Genomic DNA, 14,556 nt, shown 5'->3' with positions numbered 1-14,556 from the left:
TGATAAGTATTTGTCCAGTGGATCCTGGAGGATCCTGGGGCCTCCAGCCCTGACCTGAAGATCTCCACGACCCTCCCAGCCTCAAAAAAAGCACATCTTCCTTTGTCAAGGCCCAAGAAGGGGCCACTGTGGGGCAGGAAGGCTCCGGTGACCCTGGGCAGACCACCCCCCCCCCCCCCCCCCCCCCCCCCCCCCCCCCCCCGCCTTGCTCAGAGTTCTCCCCCACTCCCTCCGCCTTCGGCCTGATGCTTTTTTGGTAAGGAGATTATAGATATGGAAATAGAGGGAAAGAAGATAAATAGCAAATGGTAAAAGAAGTTTTCTCCACGTAATCCGATTTGTGCTTATCCACAATCTCAAAATTTAAAAAATAAAACAAACACCTTCACTTCCTCTGCCCTGATGGGAACGCCAAAGGGATGGTGTAGTTCTGACTTCAGCCACCAGGTGGCGGCCAAGACCAGCGCATCCCGTCTCTGACTGGCCTCAGCCCTGGGCAGGGTGCGGGGCTTCCTCCAAGGGTTTTCTGGGTTCCAGGAGGAGGGAGAGGGACGGACACGAAGGGAGACTGTGTGCTGCGGAGGTGACCACAGAATGCCTACCTACTGGGGGGCCTCCCAACGATGCCCCGAAGTAGGTATTGCCATCCTCATTTGATGACTGGGAAACCGAGGTTTGGGATGGAGAAGGGCCTTGTCCACCATCACACGGCCCGGCATGGGCAGAGCCCCCGACTCGTTCTGATTCATTCCACCAATACCCAGAGGTCACCTGGCTTTATCTGCAACATTCAGGATGGCGGTACAAGGATGGGGACCCCGCCACACCCTGCAGCCAGCCAGGACGGGATGCTTTTGAGGCCCAGCTGCCTGGGCACTCTCGCCTGCCCCAGGCCCTTAGCCCACCTTCTCTGGCCGTCCCCAGACGTGAGGCTCCAGCAGCGGCTTTCTGCTTCAGAGTCCAGGGCTCATCGGGGTTCCTGCCCTCCAGTGGGAGGGAGTTGGGGGCCTCCTGGGGTCCCACTGGGGCTGCCACGGGCAAGGGCTGAGCGGCTGGCCCCAGGATTTGTTCCAGGGTGTGGCTGGGGGGGCCGGTGCCACTCCCGCCCCAGGGATACCCACACCCCCTGCTTGGGAGCCCACATGAACAAAAACCTCGGAGGGCCCTGTCCCATACCAGCCAGGCCGATAACAGGGGGAACAACAGAACCAGAGCCACAGCCAGGGTCAGGGAGGGCACCAGGTCCTAGTCCTCGGGGTCAGGGATGGCGGTTGCACCAGGCAGCTGGGTGTCAGAGACCTTCCCACCGGGGGGCCCTGGCTGGCCCATCTGTGAGACGGAAGTGAGGGACAGGACTCCGTTTGGGAAGGGCCCACCACCCACCCACCGCCTGTCCCATCCCTCTCCCTCGGGAAGCCCCCCAGACACAGCAGGAGCCAGGGGCCAAGAGGTGCCCCAGAGGCGACCCTGGGCAGTGACTCCCTGAGCCTTGACTTTTTCCTCTGTGAAATGGAGATGCCGAAGACCACCCTGGGAGGATAAGGACCAGATGAGACAGCCCCTGGGCCGCTGGCATTCCTTCCAGCCTCCTCACCTTCTCCCTTGAGATGACGGGGGCTGGAAGTCAGGACCTTTTCCCCTGCGCCAGGGGGTCTGGAATGCAGCTAGGCTAGTTTCTGGGGCAGTTGAAAGCCAGCAGCCTCGTCTGGAGGGACTAGAACTGCAGGAGGATTTGTATCAAGGCTCCCAGATGCTCTCTGCCCACACGGCAGCTAAGGAAGTGGGCACCAGGTTACATCCATCTTACAGATGAGAAAAATGAGGCTCAGTAAAGGAAGTGGCTCCCAAGAAGCCCCAGAGCTTGGCAGAGAGGGTCCTGGCAGCCTGAGACCCTATTCTTAGGCTCCTCTTCTGTACAGGGACAGAGTTTGGACTAGGTCACTTAAGCTCCAATGCCCTAGATCAGCCAGCAAGGTCCAGGAGACGGGGTGTGGTCTCTGCCCAGCCCCTTCCCAACCCCAACCCAGGCAGTTCTCAGGACATTTACCTTCCAGCCATTGGGGCTCCCATGTCCTGGGAGAGGGCTGCCCCGGAGCTGCCAGATTCCCCAGGGACAGACACCAGTGAGTGACAGCCTGAATGGATCAACTACGGGCTCTTTCTGCTAAAGAAACCACCCCCTCTGGGGCTTCCCCCAAGGAGTGGCTGGAGCTGCGAGGTGGGGAAGTGAGGGCCCCAGCCCCCACGTGGGTGTGTCCAGGGCTTTCCCCAGGCCCAGCAGAAACAGGTTCCTCAACTCCCAGACCAGGGCTTCCCGCTGCCGCTAAGCTTCCGCATGGGGCCTGGGGGAGGCGAAGGAAGAAGGGCAGGCTCTAAATTCAAGCCAGCAAGGGGTCTCCTGGCATTGGAGGTGTGCCCATGCTGTGCCAGGTGCAGGGTGGGAGGGAGAGGGGGGATAGTCCCACCCCACCCCCAGAGGCCAGGTTCCAGAGCAGCCCCTCTGGGGCTGACCCAGATGAGAGTGGGCAGGAGAGAAGATAGGAGGGTTCAGAGGCCTGAGGACCACAGAAATGATCTTTGCTGAAGGAAATTATCCCTTAAGGGCAAAGATGTTTATCACACTGCTAATTTTAAAAGCAAAAAGGTGTGAAACCTTAATGCCCATGACAGAAGGTTCAAGAGCAAATCCAGGTTCGTCCACTCAAGGACCTTAAAAAGCCGGTAAGACAGGATTATGAACGAGGAGAGTCATACCAGCTTTATTCTTTTAGCCCAAAACTGAAAACAGCCTGTCCAGGATAGTTAAATTGACACAAGACAGATTAACAGAAGGAAAAAAAAAAAAAAATTGAATTTCCTACATGCAGAGGTCTCATAGATATGGGCCCCAAAGAAATGACCAAAGCAGGCAGCTTTTATGCTTTTTAGACAAAGAAACAACAAATGTGTGAAGAACTGACAAGACAAAGAAACTTAGGTGTGGGTACTCATTAGCGAAGAAACTAGGCAGAGTTTGTTACACAGCCTTCTTGCCTGGAATTCCCCATCTCTGGTGATAAGGATGTCTCTCTACCTCCTGGTGCAGGAAGGGTATATTCCACATGGGAGATTTATTTCCTGCTTTCAGGGGGACAGAGAGGAGGGTCAGAGTGCCCTTCTTGCCTCCACTTTTCTCAAGTAACTTTAATTCAGCATAATCAATCTGCCACCTTGGCACATTTGGGGGTGGCTCACCCCGAGCTTCATGAAACCTAACCACCCATCAAAGGATGGAACTTAACACGCACAGCGACAAAAAGAGAACAAGCCACTAGAAGACACAGCACGGATGAAACTCATAGATGTACTGAGTAAAAGAAGCCAGAAAAAAGCACTTAATATATGGTTCTCTTTCTATGAAACTCTAGGAGAGATTAATGTACAGTCACAGAAAGATGATTAGTGGTTTCTTAGGGATGGGGGAGGAGTATTGACCGGGAAGGGGCACCGATATACTTCTTGGAGGATGGAAATGTTCTATGCCTTGATTGGGGGGCCGCTGCGTGATACAGCTGTCAACACTCATCCATCTACACACTTAAAATGGGTTCATTTTACGGTGTGTAGATTGTCCCTCAATAAAGCTGACTTTAAAGGGAAAAAAAAAAAAAAAAGCCAGAAACAAGAGCAGGATTCCATTCAAGAGGTTCAAGGGCGGGAAAATCTAATCCACAATGACAGAAATCAGAGTGACGGGACCTCAGGAGGGTGGGCATGACTGGGAAGGAATACTTGGGATTTTCTGGGGGTGATCAGAAGCTTCTTTCTTGATCTGAGCCGTGACTCCTGGGTGCGCACAGAATTTTATTCATTGAGCTGCACCTTTAAGACGTTACGGAGCTCAGGTCTGGCTGCTCGAAGCTTGAAAGCCAATACTCAAGAAACAGGTGTTGGTAGGAAAGGAAAGATTGCTTCATACAGGAGGCCAGCAACCTGGGGGAGAAGGCGGACTTGTGTGTCCAAAAGCCAACTCCCCCTGCCAATCAGAGCCTTTAAAGGGGAGTTTCAGGGCTGTACAGGCAAAGGGAAGGGTCTACATGCAGAAACAGCACGGTCGGCTCCGACAATCATCTTGAAATTGGTCTTGCGGTGGTCTCATCAGTGCCATCTTGTTTTAAGCCCAGTTGAATCTTCAGTTCCAGGGCTGGTTTGTGCCCATTTCTTTGAGGGCAATTCTTGGAATGGAGATGGAGCAGCTTATGTCATGGCTACAGTGTGGTCATCATGGAGTTAACTCTTTCCACCTAGTGGGGGTTTCGGTATTGGCAAAACAGCTCAAAGGGTATGACTCAGAATATTATCCATAGCCTTTGAGGAAGGAACTAAAGGTCCTTGACTTTGTTTAATGACTAAACTTTACTATTTTGTCCTGTTTGCTTTTCTTTGCTTCTGCATTTTTTCACTTCTCTGATTAAAATTTATTCTATGGATAAAGTTTTCCTACAGACAAAAGGCAGGCAGAGGACATGGAGGGGGCAGTCTGTCCTGGGAAGGCCCCACGGGCTCCTGCTCGGTTTTGACGTGTTACATCTCGATTTTCAAAATATGGTCACGAGGACGATGCAACATGACAGCCAGAGTCACCACTTACTGGGTGTGCCTGAGTTCAAAGACTATACCCTTGACAGCAAGAAAATGCTTAAAACGCAGTGTGACGTGGTCACACGATCAGATGCACACTCGGTGGGCAAACACACAAAACAGACACACGGGGAAACGAGAGGAAGGAAAGACACTAAGATCCCAGCAGGGTGAGGCTGTTGGCAATGGATGCGGCTTTCCCACATCTCTGTTTTCTCTATTCTAATATATGTGGTTACATTTTGATGATTATAAAAGAGAACTCACAACTTTTTTAAACACTTCGCTATTTTGAGAGCTCAAATTTGGAAATAAGCCAAATGTTCAACGACAAAGAATCGGTTGTAAAATATATGTGGCACATCCATTCAGCAGAATAGGGTCTGATTCAGCCTCCTCCACCTGAAAAAGTCCAGAGGGAGAGCTGCAACTAGTAATTCCGTTTTGTTGTTTTTGTTGTGTGGTGTGTGGTTTGCGTTTTTGTTTGGTTGGTTGGGTTTTTTGTTGGTGGCGGTGGTGCTTTTTTTGTTTTAAGAATGGGCTTCCAGGGCTTCCCTGGTGGCGCAGTGGTTAAGAATCTGCCTGCCAATGCAGGGGACAAGGGTTCGAGCCCTGGTCTGGGAGGATCCCCCATGCTGTGGAGCAACTAGGCCCGTGAGCCACAACTACTGAGCCTGCGCGTCTGGAGCCTGTGCTCCACAACCGGAAAGGCCCTGACAGTGAGTGGCCCGCGCACCGCGATGAAGAGTGGCCCCCCGCTCTCCGCAGCTGGAGAAAGCCCTCGCACAGAAACGAAGACCCAACACAGCCAAAAATAAATAAGTAAATTTTTAAAAAAAGAATGGGCTTCCAGGGAATTTTCAGGTTCTGCTTTTATTTTTAAGTGCTATCTTATTACCTGGATGATTGGCTACAAGCCCAAGTCACTCCTGCAATCAGAAATGGGGAAAATCCAAGTCTCGCCCACTGGAATCGCCACCCCCTCCTCCCTCTGCCTTCACTCCACACACCCTGGGCTGCGGCTGTCCCAGATACTCGCCAACCTGATTTCACCGCGTCAAGGGGACAGCGGTGACTCAGAGACGCGATGTGGCAGGGAGAGAGGTCGTCGAGCGCAAGACGGAGCACACAGCCTTCGTCTCCACAAGCGTTCGCTGTGTGAACTTTGCGCGTCACGGCCCCTCTCTGGGCTTCAGCTTCCTCCTGCCTATAGCAACTGGGCCCCGGGGTGGGATGCAGTCTGCGCCCCAGGGCTGGTACCCAGCTTGGATCCAGACGCGGACACAGACGAATGGGGAAGGGCTCTGCCTCCAGGCCCTGCACGACTTTCAAGCGGCTCCCTCCGTGCGGGTTCCCAACCGCTAAGCGAGCCCCGGGGCCTCCAGGGGCGCACAAGGGGCCTGCCGCGTCCAGGGAAAACCCTGCTGCCCCGTCCGGGCTCCTCCGCCCTACACCCGAGTCGGCTCCAGGGTAAAGCCCGGCCGCCCCACCCCAGCGCCGCATCCCGCATCCCGCATCCTCAGCATCCGCACCACTCGTGGCCGCCTCATTGGCCGGCGCCCGCTCTGCAGGGCCGCCCCGCAGCCAATCGCGGTCACGGGGGCGGAGCTGCGGGCTCAGCCGGATGCTCCCAGCAGCCGCGGCCGGACGCGCCTCAGGCCGGAGCCGCCCCTGCCCCTCGGCGGCGCACCCTGACAGGAGAAGCCGGCGATGCAGGAGCCGCTGCTGGGAGCCGAGGGCCCGGACTATGACACCTTCCCCGAGAAGCCGCCCCCATCACCAAGGGAGACGACGCGGCTCGGGTGAGAGCCTCTAGGCATAGGGTCTGCGGGTGGAGGCTAGGGATGGCCCTGGTATCCTCCAGTGGGCAGCTGGCTCCCATCTTGGGCCTCCACTGACTGTCGGTGCGTGGCCACCAAGGGGCCATCTGGTTCCCTCCTGCCCCAGACACACTAGTCCTATTTAAGGAGCCGGTCCTCCTGAGTACAGGGCCCAGCCCCCAATTGGCAGAGACAGGGCGACTGAGACCCAGAGGGGGCGAGGGGCTTGCCTAAAGTCACACGGTAAGCCTTGAATGGCAAAGCTGCGGGCAGACACCGAGCCTCCTCTGTGGGAACAGTGCTCTGCACCTGCGTCTCAGCCACAGCAGTGGGCTGCAAGGGCTGTCCTCATGCCCTGGGGGTTTCCCAAGGGAGCTGGTGCTCAGGCCTGGGAGGTGCCAGTCTGACCAGCTCTTGACCCAGCTGTCCCCAGCACGGCCCTCGGAGCGGGTGGCCACCGTGCTCAGGACAGGAAGCAGTTAGGCGAGGAGGGACTCCGAGATAATGACTGCTCTGCACCCCCCATGCACCAGGGCCCTGCAGAACAAGAGGGTGTTCCTAGCTACCTTCGCTGCCGTGCTGGGCAATTTCAGCTTCGGGTATGCCCTGGTCTACACGTCCCCTGTCATCCCAGCCCTGGAGCACTCCTTGGATCCAAACCTGAGTCTGACCAAAACCCAGGCATCCTGGTTCGGGGTAAGAGCCATGCTCTGAGCTGGAGGGGGGCAGGGCAGGAGGGGCAGGGACGCACTGAGCTCCGTCCCAAGCTAGGAACCCCCCAAAGGTCAGCCTTGGGACCCCCTCCAGGGCCCTGGTCTGCCCCCTCCCCCACCCTCTCCAGGCTGGGGTGGGGGTGGGGTGGAGTGAGGCCAGATAATGGCTGTGAAATAGGAGGAGGAAGTGAAAGCTGATGGAGAAAGGAAGGAGCAGGTGGGGAGGTGTCCCTTAAGGTCTCCACCCAGTGGGGCTGAGGGCTCCCCAGATCCCCCCACCCAGAGCTGGGCTGTCATAGCAGAGAGGACACCTCCCTGGATGAGGGGTGGCAGGAGAATCAGCTACTAATGGAAAAAGCACTGCTGGAGCACAGAGGGTCCCAGGATAGATGGTGGGCATGTAAGTAGGAAGAGCACAGGCCCCAAGAGTCCCAAGATTCTAGAATAGCAATCTTAGCGGCCTCAGATTTACAACCACAACACGTTAGCTAAGATAATAATACCCAATGCAGACTGCACACCTAGCATGTGCCGGGCCTGTGCTAGGCACCTGCCATGAGAGCCGGTTTACTCCAGGGCCAACCCTATGAGGTGGGTGCTACCGCTGAGGCTCAGACAGGCCGAGCACCGTGCCCAGGTCACTGACCGGATCCAACCTGGTACGCTCGACAGGGAATCCGAGAACCCCCAAATCTTAAAATCCCAAGGGCTTCAAGTCACAGAGTTCTCCTGCCTGCTCTATCACAGTGCTAGACATTTAAACATCAGGCTGGACAGAGCCACTGCAGACCGCTGTTGTGGCATCCCTAACGAACAGCTGTCCGCATGCTGCTTGTACCCCTCTGGAGACAGGAGGCTCACTACCATTCAGGGCCCGAGTCCGGCAGCCCAGGCTCCTGGGACAGCCTGGAAGAGCAGCTGCCTCTGGGCTCTGACAGGGCCCCGCGCCCTTTCCCCGCAGTCCGTGTTCACCTTGGGTGCGGCGGCCGGGGGCCTCAGCGCCATGGTGCTCAACGACCTCCTGGGCCGGAAGCTGAGCATTATGTGCTCGGCTGTGCCCTCGGCGGCCGGCTACGCGCTCATGGCGGGCGCCCACGGCCTCTGGATGTTGCTCCTGGGGAGGACGCTGACGGGCTTCGCTGGGGGCCTCACGGCTGCCTGCATCCCGGTAAGGCCAGGACTGCCCACCCCGGTCCCCTCACTGCCTCGCCATCAGCTGAGGCCTCCTGGCCTCGGAGCCCCCTGGTCAACAGGGATATGTTTGCCAGGGAGCCCCAGCTCAGCCCCACCAGGGCAGCTAATCTGGGGGGAATCTGACACCAGTCCCAAGCCGCCCCCAACTCTGGACTCCCCAGACTTCCTGAGTCCTGACACATTGCTCAATCAGAGAAAATCCACATTGAGCAACACAACAAGAAAGGGAAGTCCCTGTCCTGCGCCCTTCCTGGGACCCCCCTCGTCATACCCACCATTCCACACACCCACTCGGGGGCTGGGCAAGCCCGGCATGGGACGAAGGCCCCTGAAGGAGCAGAGGCCAGAGTCCGGGTGCCCTTGGGCCTCCCAATTCCCAGCCTCACGCCCCCACGTCAGAGCTGAGTGCTTCTGCCCACTCGGCAGGGCAACTGAGGCCCAAGGGAGGCCACACCGTGAGTCACGATGCGGAAGAGAACCCCGCTGGAAGCCCCCGCTCCCTGCTCCCCACGGCTCACCGGGCCACGTGTGCTACCTCGGCCGGGCCCGGGCACCTGTGTTCTCAGCGGAGGCCGGGGTGGGGGGGGGGGGATGTGTCTTGCAGGTGTACGTGTCTGAGATTGCTCCCGCAGGCGTCCGTGGGGCCCTAGGTGCCACACCCCAGCTCATGGCAGTGTTTGGATCACTGTCTCTCTACGCCCTTGGCAAGTATCATCCACACGTGCTCTAGGCGCCTCCCCCGTGTGCAGGCCGGGGGGTGACGGGGTGCCGCTGAGCAGCCGGGGCTGGGAAGGGATGAACGTGCCCCCAAACGGATTCCATGCTGGGAGGCCGGAGGCACAGCTGCCTTCATGCTGTGTGCCTCCAGGCAATTCCCTGCGCCTCTCTGGTCACGAGGTCCCACCCCTAACTGGGCAGGGAGAGCTTCTCTTGGGCTGGCAGTCTTTAAACTGTCTTTTAACAGCAGAATGTTTTCTGTCAAATAGTCTTAGGTGGGAAGACCATAGAGAAAAGTGATCAGAGTGCAGCCAGCTGAGGTGGGGTGGGGGTTTGGCGGTAGAGGCCCCAGGACCTTGCTGCTCAGGCTACTCCTCCATGACCTTACCGTGGCCCTTGAGACCCTCCGAGGACCTGGGCCCTGTGCCAGGGGCCAGGCAGTCCCTGTGGCCCCTCTTGATTGAGACCACAGAGGCCTGGAGCAACCAGGGTAGGCTTCCTGTAGGAGGTGGCCCTGGGACTCACACCTGAGGGCAAATGAGGCTGCTCAGAGGCCCCGGTGGGAGGGGTTCTGGGCCCGGCGCAGCCCCAGCTCCTCACCCGCTCCTTGTGCCCAGGCCTGCTGCTGCCGTGGCGCTGGCTGGCCGTGGCCGGGGAGGGGCCTGTGCTTGTCATGATTCTGCTGCTCGGCTTCATGCCCAACTCACCTCGCTTCCTGCTCTCGAGGGGCAGGGACTCGGAGGCGCTGCAGGCACTGGCCTGGCTGCGAGGGGCTGACGCTGACATCCGCTGGGAGTTCGAGCAGATCCAGGACAACGTCCGGAGACAGGTGTGGGAGGGGTGGGCGCCTACAGCACTGTGGGGCTGTGGCCATTCACTAGGCCGTCACAAGCCTCAGTTGCTTTTCCTGGAGAACAGGGATAAGAGCAGTTCCCACCTCTAGGAACAAGGGGTGGGGGGGTGGGATGTCGTGGCCCCTGGCCCAGGGCGCACGCGCCGTGCAGTGGATGCCTGGGGGCCCGGCGATACTGACAAGCAGGAGTCTGCCTTGGCCCACCCACTGATCCAAGAGCCTGGGTCCACGCAGGGGTCCCCGGGCCTGTCCCCAGAGCCAGGGTTGCCTCAGTGCTGGGGATCTTTCCCGGAGGAGGGAAGAGGGGAGCCTCCTACCCAGCTCCATGCAGCCCAGGGCAGGTTGGTGCCAGCCGGAGGGGTGGGCACAGCCCCCTCAGCGACAGCCTCGTGTCTCCAGAGCAGCCACCTGTCGTGGGCCGAGGCCCGGGACCCCCACATGTACCGCCCCATCGTCATCGCCTTGCTGATGCGCTTCCTGCAGCAACTGACGGGCATCACGCCCATCCTCGTCTACCTGCAGTCCATCTTCGACAGCACTGCCGTCCTGCTGGTGAGAGCCCGGCCCCACACCACCCGTTCCGCCCCCAGATCCGGGGAGGGCACCCCTGCGGAGCATCTGCTCTGTGCCGGGGTCTGGGGTGCACGCACACGCGCAGACACCAGCGTCTCTTAACTGCTTCTGGGCCAACCGCCTGTTCTCAGAGGAACGTTGGTAAACAAAGCTTGCATGTTTTAAAATAAGATAGGCAGAATTACAAGGAAAACCAGCTCTATAGAAGCATAGACCCCCTGGGAGCCACAGATCCCAGGTTCAGAGTATCTGCCACCCACTGAGGAAGTACCTCCCCTCCAAACCTCAGCTTCCTCCTCTGCGAAGCCAGCATGGCTTCATCCACCCTTCCTGGGGCTCAGAGGAAGATGAGGCCTGAAGATGAGCGACAGCACGGTTCCACAGGTTGTTGTTATGCCTGGATCCGGTGCCAGCCCTGGGCTTGGTGGTGGGCACAGCAGTTGTGCCCCTGCCTGCAAAGGCCCCACGGGCCAGGCTGGGTGACCAGCGAAACGCCTGGCACAAAGCAGCCGAGCCTGGGGCCTGTCCCTGCAGAGCCTTGGCGGGGGCGGTGGGGCGGGGAGGAACAGCAGGCTGGGGTCCCTCAGCCCCGGGGGCTTCCTCCTTGCAGCCCCCTGAGGATGACGCAGCCATCGTGGGAGCTGTGCGGCTCCTGTCCGTGCTGATTGCTGCCCTCACCATGGACCTGGCCGGCCGCAAGGCTCTGCTCTTTGTCTCAGGTGAGCACAGGCTGCTCACCGGCACTCATTCACTCCTTCAGCAGCTACCACGTGTCTTGCCAGCCCTCGCGGTGGGAGCGCCAGGGGGGCCTGGGTCAGACCTGCCCTGGTGGCCTCCGTCTCCCCAGCGTCTCCCCAGCAACAGGCGAGGGCCCAGGCATCCAGAAAGGTCTGCTGGGGCTCATGGGAGCAAATGAGCTGACGATGACACACATGCTGGGTGTGGCGGGAGCCCAAGCGCGGGCTGGGTGGGAGCCGGCTGCCCTGCAGGAAGAAGCCTCCAGTCACAGGCGGGCTGAAGGGGACTGGGCCACACGGGGTACAGGGCGCTGAGGGGTGCTGGCTCAGAGGGTCCCGGCCCCCCGAGGGCCACCTGTCTGTCCACAGCGGCCAGCATGTTTGCTGCCAACCTGACACTGGGGCTGTACGTCCATTTCGGTCCAAAGCCTCTGACCCCCAACAGCACCATGGGCCTGGAGAGTGTGCCCCTGGGAGGCACAGAGCAGCCCCTGGCCACGCCCACCAGCTACCTCACCCTAGTGCCCCTGCTGGCCACCATGCTCTTCATCATGGGTAGGTGTGGCCGTGCTCTACGGGGTCTGGGGACGGGGCTGTCTTGGGTGTGAGGTGCCGGGACGCGCCGGTGTTGTGGGCGGTGTCACTGCCGTCCTGGAGGTTGGGGAGCCGTCCCTCAGCAGCTCCAGGGAGACACGAGAGGCCTTCTCCCCCCCCCCCGCCCCCGCCCCGACAAATGGGCTCTGAGCCCGCCCCTCCCCACTTCCGGCAGGCTACGCCATGGGCTGGGGGCCCATCACCTGGCTCCTCATGTCCGAGATCCTGCCCCTGCGGGCCCGCGGCGTGGCCTCGGGGCTCTGCGTGCTCGTCAGCTGGCTCACCGCCTTTGCCCTCACCAAGTCCTTCCTGCTGGTGGTGGTGAGTGCTCTGCCCCGGGGACCTGGGGCCTCTCTGGCCAGTGCCGAGGGCCGTGCTGAGGCTTCTCCGCGTGTCCCCTCAGCCTTAGCACACACCCCCTTCACGCCGAGGCCAAGGGCCGTCAAGTGACAACATCCATTTCAGCGAACAGACTCAGCTCAGGGAACTGTTGGGAGAAGTCAGGTGGTGGACCTCCCAGGCCAGGGTGGGACCCAAGTCCAGAGAGCCACACCCACCTGCCCTGCCTGTCACCCTCCAGGGTATCTGGGCCTTCTGTCTGGGTGGGCAGTTTGGGTCTCTCCATCGAATGCTTCCCCATCCCCTTCCCCTTCCCCCAGCCTCTTGGTTCAAACTCCCAGCAGGCCCTGAAGCCAACCACAACCTCCAGGTTCCAGCTCCCAACTCCCAAGTGGGAGAATCTGATGGGGACAGCTTGGATGGGGCCTAGCCTGGTGCAGTCAGTGGGTCAGGGCAGGGCTGGGGGCGCCCCGAGCAGGTCAGCCACGCTGTGGTGGCAGGCCTGCTGCAAGCGGGCATGTGGGACAGCTGAAAATGAGAAGTGGGCACTGGGACCAAGGAGAGAGGCCGGTGTCTGGGGCAGGGTGGGCTCCGGCTAGCAGTCAGTCCTGGGCCCAGCACAGAGGAAGGCTGCCTGCACCCCTCAAGGACTCGGATGCCCTGCCGAGGCACCTGGATTTCACGCTGGAGACGGTGGGGAACCCGGGGGTGGTCCAAGCAGGGAAACGAGATGAAGGCCTGCTCCCCAGGCTGGCTGATGCCTGCAGGGCCACAAAGCTGGTGCTGGGGCGAAGGGCCTTTAGTGTTCCCCTGTGACCCGGAGCCCCTCTTCTCCCCCAGAACGCCTTCGGCCTGCAGGCGCCTTTCTTCTTCTTTGCCGCCGTGTGTTCCGTGAACCTGGCCTTCACAGGCTGCTGTGTGCCCGAGACCAAGGGCCGGTCACTGGAGCAGATCGAGTCCTTCTTCCGCAGCAGTAGGAGGTCCTTCCGACGCTAGGGCGGGGCCCCCGCCGTTGAGGGCCAAACCACTGGGTGGTGGAGCGTGTCGGGGCCCCAAACCTGCACCCCACGTCCAGGAGGCGGTGTCAACCCGCCACCAGCCAGGGCACAGGAGGACCGGCCAGAGGCCTCAGGGCACGGCACACACACCAGCTCTGGGCAGGCAGCACCCCGTCCAGCCTCGGCCCTGGCTCAGGTGGCCCCAGCGTCACCCACTCATCGGCCAGACCCACCGACGGAGGGGGCAGCCACGTGGCCCCGGGGCCAAGGCCTTGTTGGGCGACCTCGGGCCTAGTGCTCACTCAGGCGTGGAGGGCCACGCCGAGGACACACAGGGCTGCTGGCGGTGGAGCGGCTCCGCACAGGGACGTCAGCCCTCCTCCTGCTCTGATCACCTGGCGGCCATTGAGCCCCTTGGCTTTGGGGACCAAGACAGAAACCTGGGCCTGTGAGGCCTATGGACACCGCAGGGACCGTCCTGGACCCCCAAAGGCCAGGACCCAGCGTGGACACTCCCTCATACACCCACCCGCCTTCTGGGAACAGGAAGCACTCGAGTTCAAGCGGTGTTCACCCTATTTATACAAATAAATCGGGCCACGGCCCAGGAGAGGAAGGAGTGGGGTTTACTCCAGGTGGGGGAGCTCCCCCAGCAGCCAGGCTGGACCCAACTTCTCAGCCGAGGTCGCCAGGGCCTGCTGCTCCAGGCCACCTCTCTACGGCCCCAAGCTGCCCACAGCCAGGCAGAAGGAAGAGGCGAGGGCCGCGGGCCCCCGGCCTTGGGGTTCCAGCCCCCCCTAGCTGTGCGAGCTCGGCCAAGCCACCGTCCTTGTCTGAGATGCTGGGAGCAGGCCGGCACAGGGCCAGCAGCACAGGGGACCTCGATACCGTGGCAGTTACTCCCGGGGCTGGCCCCTGCTCAGCCGGTGTAGGGGCGGGGCATCCCTACCGCTTACTTAGTGTCCCGGAGGGAGCCGGTAACAGGCGGACCACGTGAGAGACCATACAAACCGCTACCAGGCTTTATTGCTCAAAATGCAAGCCAAACACTGAGAGTAAACAAGGACCAGGAGAGAACAGAGCCCAGGGCCGCAGAGGAGGGAGAGGGCCCTGGCAGCCCCGCCCTTCCACCACCCGGCAAGGCGGGACCCGCCCCCGACTGGGAGACAGGATCGCAGCTCCAGGGCTGCTCGGATACACTCATTTGGAACCTCGTCAAGTGACCTGCCCACTCTGGCCTGTGACCGAGGGCTTGGAGGGCCCACCCAACTTCCTCACAGGGCAGAAGCGCAAGCTTCCTCAACACACAGCCAGCCCTTCTCCTCCTGCAGCAAGAAGACCCCCGCCAGCAAGGCCCCGGAGGCAGGGGTAGGAGTGACCCCGGAGTCCCACTTCCTG

The 14,556-nt window shown here is 60.1% G+C and overlaps 1 protein-coding gene across 4 annotated transcripts; it reads left to right on the top strand.

The window, feature by feature from the left end:
• Positions 1-6,259: 6,259 nt before the first annotated feature.
• SLC2A6 (solute carrier family 2 member 6) lies at positions 6,260-14,012 on the top strand. 4 transcript variants are annotated; one of them, XM_032634021.1, is made up of 10 exons: positions 6,260-6,422; positions 6,974-7,136; positions 8,115-8,321; positions 8,952-9,051; positions 9,797-9,893; positions 10,322-10,469; positions 11,101-11,209; positions 11,597-11,782; positions 11,997-12,142; positions 13,001-14,004. In XM_032634021.1, the coding sequence occupies exons 1-10, from the start codon at positions 6,331-6,333 to the stop codon at positions 13,154-13,156; spliced, it is 1,404 nt and encodes a 467-aa protein (XP_032489912.1). In that variant the 5' UTR covers positions 6,260-6,330; the 3' UTR covers positions 13,157-14,004. The 4 variants fall into 4 exon arrangements, with proteins under 4 accessions (XP_032489912.1, XP_032489911.1, XP_032489910.1 ...); XM_032634020.1 differs by having other exon boundaries at positions 9,682-9,893; positions 10,317-10,469; positions 11,656-11,782; positions 13,001-14,003; XM_032634019.1 differs by having other exon boundaries at positions 9,682-9,893; positions 10,317-10,469; positions 13,001-13,774.
• Positions 14,013-14,556: the final 544 nt, after the last annotated feature.

Source organism: Phocoena sinus, chromosome 6 (genome assembly GCF_008692025.1).
Source record: "Phocoena sinus isolate mPhoSin1 chromosome 6, mPhoSin1.pri, whole genome shotgun sequence".
Taxonomy (NCBI): Eukaryota; Metazoa; Chordata; class Mammalia; order Artiodactyla; family Phocoenidae; genus Phocoena; species Phocoena sinus.
Note: the sequence above shows the minus strand (reverse complement) of the source record. Positions and strands in the feature narration are given on the sequence as shown.